General features: G+C 54.0%; 2 protein-coding genes across 4 annotated transcripts in view; one reads left to right on the forward strand and one right to left on the reverse strand.

Annotated features, from left to right (window-relative positions):
• Positions 1-4,186, reverse strand: part of LOC135221067 (probable ATP-dependent RNA helicase DDX31) — a 93,320-nt gene extending 89,134 nt beyond the window's left edge. Inside the window, exon 1 of the mRNA XM_064258830.1 lies at positions 3,951-4,186. Coding sequence (XP_064114900.1) covers positions 3,951-4,037 — 87 coding nt within the window. The 5' untranslated portion in view covers positions 4,038-4,186. The remainder of the gene's footprint in view (positions 1-3,950) is intronic.
• A 1,166-nt stretch (positions 4,187-5,352) lies between these two features.
• LOC135221074 (tRNA (cytidine(32)/guanosine(34)-2'-O)-methyltransferase-like) overlaps positions 5,353-17,372 on the forward strand; it is a 40,946-nt gene continuing 28,926 nt past the window's right edge. The window contains exon 1 of one of the 3 annotated variants that reach the window (XM_064258845.1): positions 5,353-5,454. The gene's annotated coding sequence lies outside the window, so the exon portion shown is untranslated. Of the gene's footprint in view, positions 5,597-17,372 lie in introns of all 3 variants that reach the window. The other 2 variants (XM_064258843.1, XM_064258844.1) reach the window with 2 other exon arrangements.

Genomic DNA, 17,372 nt, shown 5'->3' on the forward strand with positions numbered 1-17,372 from the left:
CGGTGGGGATCGATCTGCAGGCCTGGCCGTGCCGCTCACCTGTGGCGAGCGGCTCGACTGAGCACGTCGACCCCGGTCCCGTGCGTCAGACGAGCTGCTGCTGGTCACCGTATCCGCCCAGGTCCCTGTGGGGAGCGGCGGTCAGGTGACCTGCAGAGCTCGCTTTCGCCGTGAGACCGTGTGAGCGTCCTCGCGGCACGTCAAACCGCTGGTACCAGCCGAGGCTGGTACCGTCGGTCGAGGGGACCTGGGGGACCTCTTCCCAGCCTCAAACCCGTGGAACCCGGTCGGTCAGAGACCGTCACGTCCACCCGAGGTACCGGCTGGTCGCTGCGAGAGCGGCCGCTGGCCTGGCGAGAGTCACCTGAGCGGTTCTCGACAGTCTTCTGCTCCGTGCCTCGGTCATGACGCTGAGCGAACTCAGGCGTCTTAACTTTGGCTGCACGGTCACCCGAAGGAGATCGTACACTCGGAACTTCTCGCGCGGACGAGAAAACCGAGCCGGTACCTGGCTTAGCAGCAGAGCTGCCAAGACCAGGCGAGGGTGTACCAGCGGTAGCCAGCACACCCTTGGTCCCCGTCTTCTTCTTCTTCTCAGAAGGGGAGACGGGCCCCGTTCCCGAAGGAACAGGAGGACCAGCAGAAGAACCCCCAACCCCCCCCGTCACACCGGAATGTGACGAGACCCTTCGAAGTTCCCGAAGGAGTCTTCTTAGGGGGAAACAAACCCCGGTTACCAGCTGGTCGCTGCGAGAGCGGCCGCTGGCCTGGCGAGAGTCACCTGAGCGGTTCTCGCCAGCCTTCTGCTCCGTGCCGTGGTCTTGGCGCCGAGCGAACTCTGGCGCCGAAACTTTGGCTGCACGGTCTCCCGAGGGAGAGCGTACACTCGGGATCTCCCGCGAACGAGAGACGAGCCGGAAACCTGGCGTAGCGGCCATCGCCGCTAGCACCAGCGAGGAGTACCAGAGCTAACCGATACTCCCTCTGGTCCCCGTCTATCTCTTCCTTACGGAAGGGGAGACGGGCCCCGCTCCCGAAGGAGCAGGAGGACCAGCAGAAGGACCCCCCCACCCCCGTCCCACCGAGGTGGGACGGGGGGCCCTTAGAAGTTCCCGAAGGAGACTTCTTAGGGGGGGAGGCAGCCTTCTTCTTCTTCGGCTTATGGGGCCTTAGAAGTCGAAGGGGAAGAGGCAGCAACAGACGAAGATGACACCTTCCTCTTCTTCGTCAGCTCACGCAGGACAGTCGTCAGGTCCTCCATCCAGGCCGGAGTCGGGCCTATTGCCGAAGCAACACGGCCCGACTGCACCTGTCCGGAAGGACCTGGACTGGGGAAGACCACACATGGGCAGGACCAGCATGACAGGCAGCAGGAACCAGGAGCGACAGGAACAGCAACCAGCTCAGGAGCGGCAGGAAACAGCGGCAGCGGTAAACACAGAAGGGACAGCCAAGCCAGTAGCGGGAACCACATCAGCGACAGGTACGGCAGGCCCGCCATCCTGCCTCGTAGAATCATCGGCAGCCAGCGTGGTACTGGCGGCCGGTCCAGGGGTGGCGAGCTGCTGGAACAGCGGAGTCTGGGGCAGGCAACACGAAGAAAAAACAGGCAGCGGCGGGCTACCCCTCCTCGGTACGGCGCGGACCGGCCCTAGAAGCGGCAGACGGCGTCACCGACACAGCATGGGGTGTAGACCAGCGGGGGGAAGCAGCATAAGCGGCCGTGAAGGTTGTAGTGGAGACCACTCCAAGGTCACCGCCCCAGACCTCGCTAGACTCTGCAGCAGATCGTGGATGCTAGGCACGCCCTGCAGCCGCAGTGGTCCATACCTGTCCAAGGTCGTCTCCCACGGCTGTAGCACCTGCTGTTAGCACAGACAGATTAGTAAGAGGGTTCCCTCACGCACGGGGGGGGGGAGACATGCCCCCACCCCGAACGGAAGGAAGACCCCAAAAAACAAAAATACGAGGAAGCTGAGCGGGGGGGCAGGAAAGAAGACGAAGAATCGGATACCAAGGGAGTCGCGGGAGAGCTTTCCGACGACTTCCTGGCAGACCTTCGCTTCCCCACCTACCCCCGCACAGCAGTGAAAAGTAATATGAAAATGAAACAGAATACTGCACTTGCGATTCACTTCCATAGAACTTAAAGAGGGAAAAATCAATTCCCGGTAAGAGCGAAACTTGATCCATAATAATATGATGCTATCATAAATATATATGAAAATGAACAATACTGCACTTGCTATTTTCACTTTCACAGCAATAAATCGTAAGGATTAATTCCCGGGTAAGAGCGGAATTTGATCCAAAATTAAATTTGATGCAATTAATAAATGAAAATGAAAAGAAAACTGCATTGCGAATCCACTTTCATGCATTCTATTCATACAAAATAAGAGGCTCTTGCGAGCGCAATCAAGCTCTCGGCAACGAACGCACAGGGCAAAAATAATGAATAAAGAGTACTTACATCTTTCAATTACACACTTTCGCCCCAAAATACATGACTCGGCGTGAGTGCGCCCGCCCTCGGCACGAGACATAATTCAAGGGTTCAATTCATGAAAAGAGCGGAAATCGCCGTCTCTACGGCGATAGCTCCATGTTGATTCATTAATTAAGTAATGAAAATGAAAAACAGGTGTACTTACCAGTTTTCATTTTCAAGTCAAACCAAACCATTAGTAGAAAACACATATAAACAAAAGCATACGACGATGAAGCGGGCAGAGAGCGATGACGACACGTCCTTCACACCCGCGGCCGAAAGCAAAAGTGATTCTTCACCTCTCGGGTCGCGGGCGCGCGCGCGCGGATCGGACAAGCAGTTAACTACCGTTCTCCCCTTGTTCGAAGCTTACGACCGTCCCAGCTGCCGCTAGTTACCTTCCTATTGTTAAAGGACCGAGGGTTTGTATTACGTATCGGAACAATTGAGTTTTCTTGGAAACAACAAAGGTCTGGACACGGGATGCAAGAGAAAAAAAATTATTGGCTGGAATCACAGTTGTGTATTAGGTATATGTACTTCTTTTCCTTCAATCTTCATTAATTGCAAATGAAATTATGCAAATGTCTTGTTACAAGTTACGATAATAGTTTTCACTCTTTCTAAGGGAAATTACCATTGATCTATTGGAGAGCAGGATCAAACTAAGATTACTATTGCTTCTATGGGCAAGGATTAAAAAGGAACGCCTAAACACGGTCACTTCCCACAAAATATGTACCTAGTATATTTGGCATCATGGGAGGAAACTCCTAAAATGACTATAGTATACTAGGTTTGGCAATACTAGTACCTAAAGCTTATGGGGCAATTGTACCTATAATAAGTTTGGAAGAAGTGGTAAGTAATTAAAGGTTAATTTAAGTAATACCTAGTAGAGTTGATCACTAGGTAGATCTAAGTACTAGTATAGCTATAGCTAACTGTTCTGCGGCGACCTACACTGCAGCTGCACCGGTACCTAGTTTAATAATAATGTTAAAAGCTAAAGCTTTTGGTATTACCTAGTACTTAATTCACATCAGCCATGCATCTTATGTCTAGGCCAGTCCCTGACGACACTCCTGATTGGCTGTCGATATGCCAATCACAGGGCTAGAAACTCTCAGTCTCTCAAGAGAGTTCACATAGTCAGGATGTATGTTCCACCTTTCCTGAGGGATACATCCTTCAAAAGTAGCTAGCCTATCCCTCAAGAGAGGAGGAGGAACATAGGGTAAACTTTGTCTATGTGAACTCTCGAGAGAGTCTGCGAGTTTCCAGCCCTGTGACTGGCTACTACCTAATCAACAACCAATCAGGAGCATCGCAAGGGACTGGCCTAAACATCAGATGTACGGGTGATGTGAATCTACTAGGTACTACTACTACTAGCTACTAGGTAGGTACTATATTATAGGTAGTACTAGTAGTAGTACTAGGTAGGTAGAGGACTTGCCTGGTGTTTCACATCAGAGCTGTTCTTCATGTTCAACACTAGTTTTTTCTCTGTGGATTCTTCCATTTCGGAGGTGCAGATGGGCATAGCCTTCAACAGCTTTACGTTATTCTTCTCAAAGAAGAGACTCTTTGCACTTGCACGACTCAAATGCGTAGGTTTTCTTGTTGCAGAATGACAGATTGCGCCCAAAGCTCGACCAGCAAACACGACACCACACGAGAGGCAAGTCAATGTTAGTAATAGATTGTTTCATGATTGCCCTATGTAACGGCTCCCTGCAGATTTTCAACTCTCATGGCGCCGTTGCGAAGGCAAAGTCTTAACCCTGAACCTAAGAAAAAAATAAGAAAATAAATTATCGGTGGTTTAAAAAAAGGGTTAAGCTGATTACATGTATGAGAAGAAAATAAAGGATTCATTAATGCAAACTAGTATAGGCCCGTTATTGTTTCTATATGATCCACTGGTTATTGCTGAAAATATAAAAGAGGCAGAAATCATTCTTATTATATCAGTACCAGAAACCGGGAAGTATGGTCTATTGATTAACAAGAAAATAAACTGTTTCATTATATGCAATGTGAAATACAAACCAGACCAGTCATAAAACATTTAAGAGGTAGAGATCATAAATAAACTACTTGTTGCATTAGATGATAAAAGAAAGGTACCTAATCAAATCAAGACATAAGCATCAAACGATAGAGAAAACATATAAGGTCGTAAAGCTGTCATAAATTCATTATGAATTTTTTATTTAGAAGCTTTTCGGCAGCTTATTACTTTGCCTTCTATCTCATATATGACTAGAATGGAGATTGAAAAGTTACCAAGAATAGAGAATGAGGTTTACAACAGAATATTAGGACACAACAGCAACTGTAACATTGAGAGGAAAAATAGGAACATTATAAACAAAATCATGATTGATGGGGAGTAAGCTGCGATACCAGAATGTCATTACAAATGCGACAAATAAAATTTGATTGTAAAGACCATAGTGTAGGAAATAATGACAAGAACTTAAATGAATTTGAAAGGTAATGGGATACTACAAATTGGAAGAGTGAAGTAGAAAGGAACATTTGTCTTACCAAAGAAATTATATATGATAATACTCACGCATTTATAGTCTTGTTAAACATAGAATGGTGGTACTAAATTTTTTATGCTATGGAGGAAGACCTGTTATAATATCTTGTTTTTGTGTTCCTCATCCAGAGAAAAAAAAAGACATGTTCAAATAACGCAGTTTCCTTATAAAGAAATTTGTAACTTACTTTGAGTTGAAGATAGTACAGCAAAACATCTCATGATGCACACATCGAGTCTGTCACATCATAAGGCTCGGGATAGAGTATGAATAAAGCTAATCCCAAGTCTCGAGACCTTAATTAATATATTCCTCTACACATATTATCCCATCTTACATTCCAGTTGACTGAAGAGTGTCGGTACATAGCTGTTATCTGCAAGAACTACTACTACTGTTAAACGACAGGTGCATCTTGTGTTTTATGTAAACATAATCTCGAATTGTGTGATATTTTAAGTTCTCACCGACACAAGAGCAATAGCTATATTGTTCGGACAGGTTGTCTTGTGTTTTAGGTAAAATTTCATAAGTACAAACTTGTCCTTAGGTAGTAGTAGCTACCTATTAGGAAAGTGTTCTTTAACAAACTACTACTATACCTATTCCATAACATACTAGGTACCTACCTAGGTACTAGGCTACAGGTTAATTACATTCGACCCCCCCAAAAAATAACGGTAAATTCTTAGATACTAATACCTTGGCAACCCAAATACTATAGGAAACTAATTTCCACAAATACCCAACGCTGTGTTATTGCTTAGATCTACCCGTAATTTACCTAGAACTTCATCAATATAGCTAGCTAGGCTAGTACCTAGTACTCCCTACTGACTGCTTAACTTGTGTTCCTTTTATTTTGTGGTGGGGGGAGGGGGGCGTTGGTTATCCTTCTACCTAACAGTTATAGGGTGACTGCAGTGAAAAACTAGTTGTTCCGACACGGCATAAACAAACCTTCGTCCTTTACAATAGGAAGGTACTAGCGGCAGCTGGATAGGTCGTAAGCTTTCGAACAAGGGTTCGGTAGTTAACTGCTTGTCCGACAGGCGCGCGCGCACGCGACTGGGAGGTTAAACAAAAACCACTTTTGCTTTCGGCCTCACAGCGAGTGGACGTGTGTGTTCGACGCTCTCTGCCCGCTTCTCGTCGTTTGCTTTCTGAGTATTGGTTTGGTGTTGTGTATGAAAGAGTTCATTGTAAGTACAATCATTCTCTCTTTTCATATTAATTCAACTAAATTTGATAATGATGGAATCTCCTCGCCTCGCTACCCCACGGAGACTATGCCCGGGTACCGAAGGGCGTAATGCGGGAAGTTCCGCTCTTTCCCGGAGATAGACCCTCATATTTTGTGTGCTCGGTGTCGGGGGCGCGGAATGCACCCGAGCCGAGCCATTGTGATGTTTGTAATGATGGTCGGAGGCGCAGTGGACTTTGTATGAGGGCAGGAAGAAGCGAAGGCCTGCAAAGGAGTCGTCGGAAAGCTCTCCCACCGCGACTCCTTTGGTGACGGACACTTCGTCTTCTTTCCTGCCGCCACCGCTCAACTTCCATGTCTCGCGCCTTCCCCTTCGGGGGGGGTGTCTAGGTCCTTCTCTTCTCCTGACTGTCGAGTGTGGAGGAGGGCGCTAGATACCCTGACGTCCAGTTGTACTCTGGGTCCTCTATCCGTTCGTCTTCGCTGCGAGCTGGGAGAGGATCCCCCTAATCACCCGACTTTTGCCTCCTCAGGTGCGGTTGCCGCGAAGGATGACCTCGGACAGGTGCTGGGCATCGTTGGGGTTGCAGGGCGTTGCCGAGTGTCCAGGGGCTGCTACCATCCTCGCTGGCGCTGTGGCGGTCACCCATGCAACGGTCACGACCACCACCACGACCCTTACAACCCGGCTACGCTTCACCTCCTCACCTGGTGTACACCCAGCACACGGTCTCTGTGACACCCACTACATCGGTGCAGGGGCCAGTCGCCGTAACTCGGGGGAGTGTGATGCCGCACCTGGGTTTGCCGTGCTGCCGCGACCGGACTTCGTGTGCCCGAAGAGCTCGCCCCTGGACCTCCCACCGGTACCTAGGATGTCTGTGCCGCTGGTCCGCCCATCTGGACCGCCTACACAGTCTGCCGTACCTGCCGTGACCACTGCTTGCCGTTCCTGTACTGCTCCTGCTGTCTCTTCTGCCGTTCTGTGATGCCTGCACCTGCTGATGTTGTTCCTGTTCCTGGCGCCGCTGCTCCCGATGCTGATCTGTTCGGACAGGTGCGTCCGGGCCCTGTTGCTTCGGCAACAGCAGCCCCGGCTCCGTCCTGGATGACAGATCTGACGTCGGTCCTGAGAAGTTGACGAAAGAAGAAGAAGAAGAGGAGGAAGGTGTCGTCGTCGTCTTCATCGTCTTCTCGTCGTCGTCGTCGTCTGCCGCCTCTTCCCCTTCTTCTTCTAAGGCTCCCCGCCGAAGAAGAAGAAGGTCGCCTCCCCCCCCTCCCCCCCCCCTAAGAAGTCTCCTTCGGGAACTTCTAAGGGCCCGTCTCGCTCTGGTGAGACGGGGGGTCTTCCGCTGGTCACCCTGCTCCTTCGGGGGCAGGACCCGTCTCTTCTTCCGCAAGGAAGAAGACTACGGGGTGGGGACCAGAGATGTGCCGGCTAACACCGGCACTTCCTCACCTGCTGTCAGTGGTTCGGCCACAGCAGCAGGGTCCGTCTCGGCCGCTCGTTCGCGAGAGGTACCGAGTGTACGGTCGCCTACCAGCGACCGTGCAGCCAGGAACCAGACCTCTGAGTCCGCTCAGCGTCAGGTTCACGGCACGGAGCGGAAGACTGGTGACAGCCGCTCACGCGACTCTCACCAGACCAGCTCTCGCTCTCGCGGCGAGCAGCTGGCTACCCGGTGCGGACGTGACGGTCCATGACCGGCTACGGGCTGAGGCTGGGAAGAGGTCCCCCCGTTCGCCGGCACCAGCCACGGCTTGGTACCAGCGAACTGACGCACCGTGAGGATACGCACCGATCTCACCGTGACAGTGGAGCTCGCGGTCGCCTGACCGTCACTCTCACAGAGAGCGATCGGGTACGGCGACCAGCACCAGCTCCTCTGACACACGAGACCGGGGCCGCTGTTCTCGGTCCAGCCGTTCTCCACAGCGAGACGGCTCGACTAGGTCTGCAGCTCGATCGCCACCGCGGGTTGGCGATCGCCTCCGCAGTCTTCCAAGCCCGCTGGTTCTGCCAGCGAGCGAGGAGGGAGCGTCAGGTCTTCCTCTCCCATACCTTCAACCTCCTCGGGTTACACCGGGAGGGGCGAGGTATTGAGGAGTGATCGTGAGGGGTGCGCCCGTCAGGATCCCACCACGTCGTCGTACGTACCAGGCTCGGTTCTCGGACCAGCCAGGTCGTACGCACAGGTGGTTGGAGGAGACCGAGAGGGGTCTGTCGCTGCCTCTCTCCCTGAGGGAGGAGGGTCTTGGGAGGTGCTCCTGTTTGAGGGACTGGACGGTCCGACTCCGCAGGACGCAGTCACTCCTGAGATCCAGAGGAACTTTGCCGAGGTTATTGCGCTGATTCGTCAGCACAACGACCTCGCGGAAGGATCGCCGCTCCCACCATCCGAGCCCACGTCCCGGCTCGAGTCGTTCTGGGGCCCGAAGAGGGAACCCAGACCGACGGTGGGTTTGCCGCGTTCTGAGCTTGCGGACTCAGTGCTGGACCAGGTTGAATCGCTTGTCTCCGGACAAGACGGTTCTCTCAAGTCTGGCAGGTCAAGCAAGCTGCTTCCACCTCCTCTGCTGCGACAGCGGCGTTTTTACGTGCCATCTGAAGACCCGATGCCGCCCAAACAGGTGAACCCGGAGTTAGCCAGGCTAACTCCGGGTGTGTCTCTGCAGCAGCTCCTGTCCGAGAACCTGTGGTTCTCGCAGCAAGAGGCACTCGGCCTGGAATCTACCGCCATGGCAGCTTTCCAGGCCGTCTCCTGGCTAGATCTGTGGTCCCTCACAGTATCTAAGGTCGCAGCCAATCTCCGGGGGAATTTCTCCCGAAGATGACTCGGCCTTCAGGAGACTTTGCCAGTCTGGGGGAAGAGCCATCTCCTTCCTTGCCCACCAGACGGTGAACCTGTGGGCCAATCTGGTTCTCCGACGAAGGGACGCTGTCCTTACTCGGGTTTCCAGGGCGGCTGGGGGGCGTGAAGCGGCGTTGGGACTTTGCAACGGACCTTTACGGAGTTCCCACGTCTCTCTTCCCAGGAGAGATGGTGGACGCTGCGGTGGACAGACGGCGCACTGACGACAGTGACCGGCTGGTTCACCAGGCGGTCTCGAAGGCTTCTGGGCAGCCTCGGACTGCGGCCAAGTCTAAGAGCTCGGCTAGCGCTTCCTCGGTGGCTAAGACGGTAGCTGCGTCGAAGCCCCGGGGAATGACTCTGTCTTCTTCGACTTCTGGCAAGGGGAGCCGTAACCAGCCCTCCTCCCAGCCCTCCTCCTCCCGTGGAGGCTCTGGGAAGAAGTCGAAGAAAGGGGGGAAAGGGGAAACGCTAGGGACGGCGTCCCCCTCACCTGCTGCCGGAAGTGGGGGGGTGCCTGGCCAGCCATTGGGCAACTTGGCAGCGCTACGGCGCCGAGACCTGGATTGTAGATGTCCTTCGGGAGGGATATCTATTATTTTTACCCTTCGAATCTCGGCCACCCCTCACCTCCAACCCGGTCCAACAGCAGTCGTACGTTCCAGGGTCATCGAAGGACGTAGCACTGAGACAGGAGATCAAGACCATGCTGAGCAGAGAGCTGTAGAAATCGTCACGGATCAGTCACCGGGCTTTTACAGTCGACTCTTCCTGGTGGAAAAGTCTACGGGAGGCTGGCGCCCGGTGATAGATCTCTCTCCCCTGAACCGGTTTGTTCGCCAGACCCGGTTCACGATGGAGACGGCACGCTCAGTGCTCGACTCCATCAGGGAGAACGATTTCATGCTTTCAGTGGACTTGAAGGATGCGTATTTCCAAATACCCATTCATCAGTCCTCCAGAAAGTACCTCCGCTTCATCCTCGACGGGACGGTGTACCAGTTCAGGGCACTTTGCTTCGGTCTCTCAACCGCCCCACAGGTGTTCACGCGAGTGTTCACTCTGGTGTCTGCTTGGGCCCATTCGCACGGGATACGTCTGATGAGGTATCTCGACGATTGGTTAGTCCTGGCGAGCTCCCGCTCGCAGTTGCTACAGGACAGGGATCGACTGCTCGAGTTCTGTCGCGATCGGGTGGGGATCGTTGTGTGAACTTCGAAAAGTCCGATCTCGAGCCCAAGCAGAGGATGAAGTACCTGGGTATGCTGATCGACACGGTAGCAGGGCGAGTCTTCCCCGCAGACTCGCGGATCAGCAGATTCAGGGAGGCAGCCAACCAGTTCCTGTCTCGGCAGGAACAGGCAGCTCAGCGATGGCAAGTCGTGATCGGACACCTGTCGTCACTCGAGAAGTTAGTCCCTCACGGGCGTCTTCACTGCGGTCTCATTCAGTGGAGACTAAAGGAGAGTTGGTCACAGGCGACGGATCCCCAAGCTTTCCAGTGTCCACTGACACAGGAGGTGAGGCAGGACCTAGCCTGGTGGCTGGATGACAGGAACCTCTTAAGAGGAGTGCCTCTGCGCACTCCCCCCCCGGACATGCAGCTGTTCTCAGAGCATCGGACCGAGGGATGGGCGCACACTGGAGGAGTTGCTGACTTCAGGAGTGTGGGACGAGAACGACAAGCACCTTCACATCAATGTACTGGAACTCAAGGCAGCGTTCCTCGCTCTCCAAGAGTTTGCAGGACCGCTTGATGGGACACTCAGTGGTGTTGATGTGCGACAACACCACGGTGGTGGCTTACGTCAACAAACAGGGGGGACTAGTGTCTCTCCCGTTGTACCAGTTGACTCGGCAGGTGCACGAGTGGGCCGAGGCACACTCAATAGAGCTGTCGGCACGCTACATTCCAGGGAAGAGGAATGTAGTAGCAGACACGCTCAGCCGTCGGGATCAGGTGATAGGAACCGAATGGTCTCTACACCAGGACGTGGCGGAAAGGCTCTTCGACCTGTGGGGGCGACCAGTCGTGGATCTGTTCGCCCACCCGGCACAACAGGAAGCTCCAGGTGTTCTTCTCGGCCGTGCCGGACCCATGGGCAGCTGCAGAGGACGCTCTTCAACACCCGTGGGACAACCTCTTCGCCTATGCCTTTCCCCCAGTTCAGCCTGATTCGCAAGGTGATCAGTCGAGCACTGGTCACCCCGAATCTCAGGATGATCCTGGTGGCTCCCAAATGGCCACAGGCCATTGGTATCCGGACCTGCTGGCTCTTCTCGCAGGAGAACCGAGAGAGATTCCCCCTTGGCACAACCTTCTCGCCCAGCCACACGTCGAGCCGGTACCACCGAGCAGTCCAGTCTCTACGTCTTCACGGCTGGCTGTTATCCACCATCTCTTGCGAACGAGAGGCTTTTCTCGTAGCGCAGCAACAGAGATGGCTGGAAACGTCCGTCAGTCCTCTGCAGCTGTGTACCAGGGGAAGTGGGCCGTCTTCTGTGGTTGGTGTCGTAGACGGGGTCTATCTCCTCTCAGAGCCACTCTTCAGCAGGGTAGCGGATTTCCTCGTTTTTCTTCGCCGAGAGAAGAAGCTCCTCTCAGTCCCCACAGTCAAAGGATACAGAGCCGCCTTGGCGCTCGTCCTGAAACTGAGGGGATTGGACATCTCGAACTCGTTCGAGATCTCCTTGCTTATGAGGAGCTTCGAAAGGTCTTGCCCACCAGGGAACTCAGGCCCCCTGCGTTGGGATGTGACTCTCGTCCTTAGGAGTCTGACTCGAACGCCGTTCGAGCCACTCCGAGAGTCGTCAGACAGGGATCTGACCCTCAAAGACCCTCTTCTTGCTGGCCCTGGCATCGGCGAAGAGAGTAGGGGAACTTCATGGTCTTTCCTATGATGTACGACACTCCAGGGGATGGGGATCTGTGACGCTCGATTTCGTCCCGAACTTCGTTGCGAAGACTCAGAAACCGTCAATCCCTGACGACAGGTTCGAGTCATTCACGATTCCCTCCCTAGTGGACTTCACCGATAACGATGCGGATGAGATGCTGCTTTGTCCTGTGAGGGCGCTACGGCGCTATCTGAAGAGAACTCGACACCTCAGGCCTGAGTGTCGACGCCTCTTCGTTAGCACCGGGGTCACCAAGAAAGAAGTATCCAAGAACACTCTTTCATTCTGGCTGCGTGAGGTCATCAGGAGGGCGTATGAGGCTGATGGTAGTGACGACATCCGTACGTCCCGTCCGAGAGCTCACGAAGTCAGAAGTATTGGCCCCTCGTTGGCGTTTCGTAAGAACTTCTCCGTGGCGCAGGTCCTGAAGGCAGGGGTCTGGTCTAACCAGACTACCTTTACGTCCTTCTACCTTCGGGATATTGCCCACAGGTCCTTGGATACCTTTTCCTTGGGACCCGTGGTGGCTGCTCAAACAAGTTGTGTAGCTAACCCAGACCCTCGCAGGCTGAACAGCATCGAGGTCCTGGTGTGACTGTGTGGATGGATGTGTGAGTGATTGAGTGACTGGCTCTCTCTTCATCTTTTCCTCCTCCTATACCTGTGGGCAGAGGGCCATGGTCGTCACTACGCTGGATGAGGACGAGATGCAGGTGAGCTATATGACAGAGCCCCATCCTATCCCTTTCACTAGGGATAGGAGCAGAATATCCACCACTTCCTTCTACAAGGGGGGGAAGTGGATGCCTACAAGAGTCAAACCCATGACTTTATATTTGCTCCTGTACAGGAACAAGTTCTTACATTGCTGGTACGAAGAGATACGCATGCCTCTCTCTTAGTACTCGGTCCAGAGGTCTGACCATTGATCCCGCGGTGCACACCCCGATCAATCGGACAGAGGCTTGGATCCCTCCCTCGCTCTTACGACCAGGGAGGCTTCCAAGGTTGGGCGAACACCAGTCTGTTCACAAAAGACTCAGATTCCTCCCACCAAGAAGTGAGTCTTCCTATTGTAAAAGGACCGAAGGTTTGTATGCCGTGTCGGAACAAATGACAATTTGTCTAAAATTGCATTTGTTCCGATACGTAATACAAACCCTCGGTCCTTTAACAATAGGAAGTAGCTAGCGGCAGCTGGAACGGTCGTAAGCTTCGAACAAGGGGAGAACGGTAGTTAACTGCTTGTCCGATCGTCGCGCGCCGCGCGACTGGGAGGTAAACAAATCACTTTTGCTTTCGGCCGCGGGTGTGAAGGACGTGTTCGTCATCGCTCTCTGCCCGCTTCATCGTCGTATGCTTTGTTTATATTGTGTTTTCTACTAATGGTTTGTTTGACTTGAAAATGAAAACTGTAAGTACACGTTTTCATTTTCATTACTTAATTATGAACCCTTGAATTATGTCTCGGTGCCGAGGACGGGCGCGCTCGCGCCGAGTCATGTATTGGGCGAAGGGTGTAATTGAAAAATGTAAGTACTTTTTTCATTATATTTTTGCCCTGTGCGTTCGTTACCGAGAGTGTGATTGCGCTCGGCACGAACTTTTAAGTTTGTATAATAGAATGCAATGAAAGTGGATTCGCAATTGCAATATTCTTTTCATTTTCATTTATTGATTGCATGAATTTAATCTGGATCAATTTTCGTTCTTACCCGGGAATTGATCCTTACGATTTTTATGTGAAATGAATCGCAAGTGCAGTATTCTGTTTCATTTTCATATATATTTTATGATAGCATCATATTATTGGATCAAGTTTCCGTTCTTACCCTTACCCGGGAATTGATCTTTTCTCTTTAAGTTCTATGAAGTGAATCGCAAGGGCAGTATTCTGTTTCATTTTCATATTACTTTGCACTGCTGTGCGGGGGTGGGGGAAGCGAAGGTCTGCCAGGAAGTCGTCGGAAAGCTCCCGCGACTCCCTTGGTAGCCGATTCTTCGTCTTCCTTCCTGCCCCCCGCTCAGCTTCTTCATTGTATTTTGTATTTGGGGTCTTTCCTTGCGTTCGGGGTGGGCATGTCTTCCCCCCACCCCCCGTGCGTGAGGGAACCCCTCTTACTAATCTATCTATGTTACCGCAGGTGCTACATCCGTGGGAGACGACCTTGGATGTAGATCCTCACGAGGTTTGTACTCGTTGTCGGGGGCGAGAGTGCTCCCGCAACGAGCCCTGTGTAACGTGTATGCATTCGTCAGAGGCGCAGTGGGTGCTGTACGAGGACACAAGAAGTCATCGGAAAGTCCAGTGACTCCTTGGTAACGGACGTCCAGTTGTACTCGGGGTCTTCCGTCCGCTCTGGGTGGGGTTCTCTCCCCCCAGGCGCGAGGAAGCCCCTCTAACTAACCCGACTGTTGCTTCCGCAGGTTTGCCATCAGCGAGGACGACCTGGAACAGGTGTGGTAGTCGCTGGGACTGCAGGGGTTGATTCAGCGGTTGGCGGGGTCGGCAGTGGTCACTCATGATACGGTAACCACTACAACAACCACAATCTCGACACCAGCATATGAGATGTCACCGCACCTGGTGTACACACCACATGTCATGTCGGTAACACCCACGGCTGCAATCCAGAACCAATTCCTGCCGTGCCAATCAGGACGGTGCCACCGCCACCTGGGTTCTTTGTATTGCCGACCCCGGACTGCCGCTGCCCAAAGAGTACCCCCCTGGACCTGCCGCCAGTGCCGAGGATGACGGTAGCGGCCGACAGGACGCCTGTCTCTCCTGTGGTACCTGCCGTGCCTGCCGTACCTGTTGCTGTCCCAGCCGCTCATTCCCTTTCAGATCAGGTGCCTGCTGCTCATTCACTTTCAGATGTTCCTGCTGTTCCTGGACCTGTTCCTGTTGTTCCTGCTGTTGGTGATGCTGTCACAGTCTCAGGTCTTTCCGGACAGGTTGCAGTCGGGCCCTGTTGCTTCGGCAACTGCCCCGGCTCCCTCCTGGATGGAAAACCTGACGCCTGTCCTGCGGAGCCTGGCGAAGAAGAAGAAGAGAGGAAGAAGGTTGTCGTCGTCGTCTTCGTCGTCTTCTTCGTCGTCCGCTGCCTCTCCTTCCCCTTCGACTTCTAAGGCCAAACAGCCGAAAGAAGAAGAAGGTTGCCTCCTTCCCCCCTAAGAAGACTCCTTCGGGATCTTCTAAGGGCCCGGCTCGCTCAGGCGAGCTGGGGAGCTCTTCTGCTGGTCCTCCTGTTCCTTCGGGCGGAACGGGGCCCGTCGCTTCTTCTGCAAGAAGAAGTCGACGGGGACCAGAGGGCACCAGCCTCGGCTGGTGCGTCCTCACCTGGTGCTAGCGGGTCTGCCGCTAAACCAGGTTCCGTCTCGGCCGCTTCTCGTTCGCGAGAAGCACCGAGTGGACGCTCTTCCAAGAAGACCGTCCAGCCAAAGTTTTGACGCCCGAGCTCGCTCGCCGTCAAGACAGCGGCGCGGAGCAGAAGACTGGCGAGAGTCGTGCACAACTCTCGCCAGGCCAGTGGACGCTCTCGCAGCGATCAACTGGCTGCTCGGGCTAAACGTGACGGTCGCTGATCAGCCACGGGTTGAGGCGAGGAAGGGATCCCCGCGGCCGCGCGGTACCAGCCACGGCTGGTACCAGCGACTTGACGCGCCGAGAGGACGCTGGCCGGTCTCGACGCGATACAGAGCCTAGCAGGTCACCCGTCCGCCGCTCCCGATGGGACCGGGCGGAGACGGTGACCAGCGGCAGCTCGCCTGACGCTAGAGATCGGTCTCGACGTTCTCAGCCGAGCCAATCGCCCCAGGCGAGCGGTAAGGCTAGGCCTGCTGCTCGACCGTCACCGCGGGTTGACGATCAGCAGCAGCCCTCCACGCACGCTGGTCCTGCCAGCGAGCGAGGGGGGAGCGTCAGGTCTGCCTCTCCCATAACGGTTGAGGCGAGGAAGGGGTCCCCGCGGCCGTCGGTACCAGCCACGGCTGGTACCAGCGGCTCGACGCGCCGAGGAGGACGCTCGCGGTCTCACCGTGACAGCGAGCCTAGCAGGTCACCTGAAGCCGCTCCCATCGGGACCGGGCGGAGACGGTAACCAGCAACAGCTCGCCTGACGCTAGAGATCAGCGTCGACGTTCTCAGCCAAGCCTCTCGCCTCAGGCGAGCGGCAAGGCTAGGCATGCTGCTCGATCGCCACCGCGGGTTGACGATCAGCAGCAGCCCTCCAAGCACGCTGGTCCTGCCAGCGAGCTAGGGGGGGAGCGTCAGGTCTGCCTCTCCTGTACCTTCAACCTCCTCGGGCTACGCGGGAGGAGCGAGGTACCTATGAGTGATCGCGAGAGGTGCGCCGCTCGCGGACCCCGCTATGACGCCGTATGGACCAGGCACGGTTCTAGGACCGACCAGGACATACGCGCAATTAGCTGGAGGCGACCGTCAGGGGTCTGCCGCTCTTGCTCCTTCTGAAGGAGGAGTATCTAGGGATCTATTCTTGTTGGAGGGACTGGACGGTCCTACTCCGCAAGACGCGGTTACTCCCGAGATACAGAGGAATTTGCAGAAGTCATTAAGCTGATTCGTCAGCATAATGACCCTGCGGAAGGATTGCCGCTCCCACCAGCAGAGCCCACGTCTCTACTCGAGTCGTTTTGGGGCCCCGAGAGGGAACCCAAAACCGACGGTGGGTCTGCCGCGATCGGAGCTTGCCGATTCTGTCTCGAACCAGTGTCTCTCGTCTCCGGACAAGAAGGCTCTCTCAGTTCTGGCCGGTCGATCAAGCTACTTCCACCTCCTCTACTGCGACAGCGGCGTTTTCTACGTGTCTTCGGACACCGTATTTAAATACTCCTTTGGTCCTCCTGAGAGGTTTCGACCTCGACGAGGACTGGAATGAGTCGGAGGACGGTTCGGCTCTCTCCTGTCAGGTGTCGATCAGCCCCACCCAGACGACGTTCACAGTGGCGGCAGACCCTTACCTACAGTGAGAGTTCGTAACCCTCCGCGGGAAAACGTTTTCTCCTGACGATACGTTTTCCCAGACTCTGAGAGGCCATCGCCGCAAGGCGATGGCTGCTCCTACTCTTCTCCAACTGCTAGTTCCACTGGGAAGGCGAGGCGAGTATCCAATTCCTTCCCCATTCCCCTCTCCTCCTTTGACGGCTACGAAGGAAAGGGGAAGGATCCTACAGAGATTTCTTTGTAGGATCCCACGTTCGGGACTGCGCTACCGGGGGGACCTTCGGGTCCTACCTGAGTAAGCCCCGGTCGTTGAGGAGGAATCCTGCTCTATTCTCGATTTCTACGGGAATCGAGAGGACCACCAGCCGATATCGTTTGACGAATTCGGTGGGGGTTTCGCAGACTG

Source organism: Macrobrachium nipponense, chromosome 2, assembly GCF_015104395.2.
Source record: "Macrobrachium nipponense isolate FS-2020 chromosome 2, ASM1510439v2, whole genome shotgun sequence".
In the NCBI taxonomy this organism is placed as follows: domain Eukaryota; kingdom Metazoa; phylum Arthropoda; class Malacostraca; order Decapoda; family Palaemonidae; genus Macrobrachium; species Macrobrachium nipponense.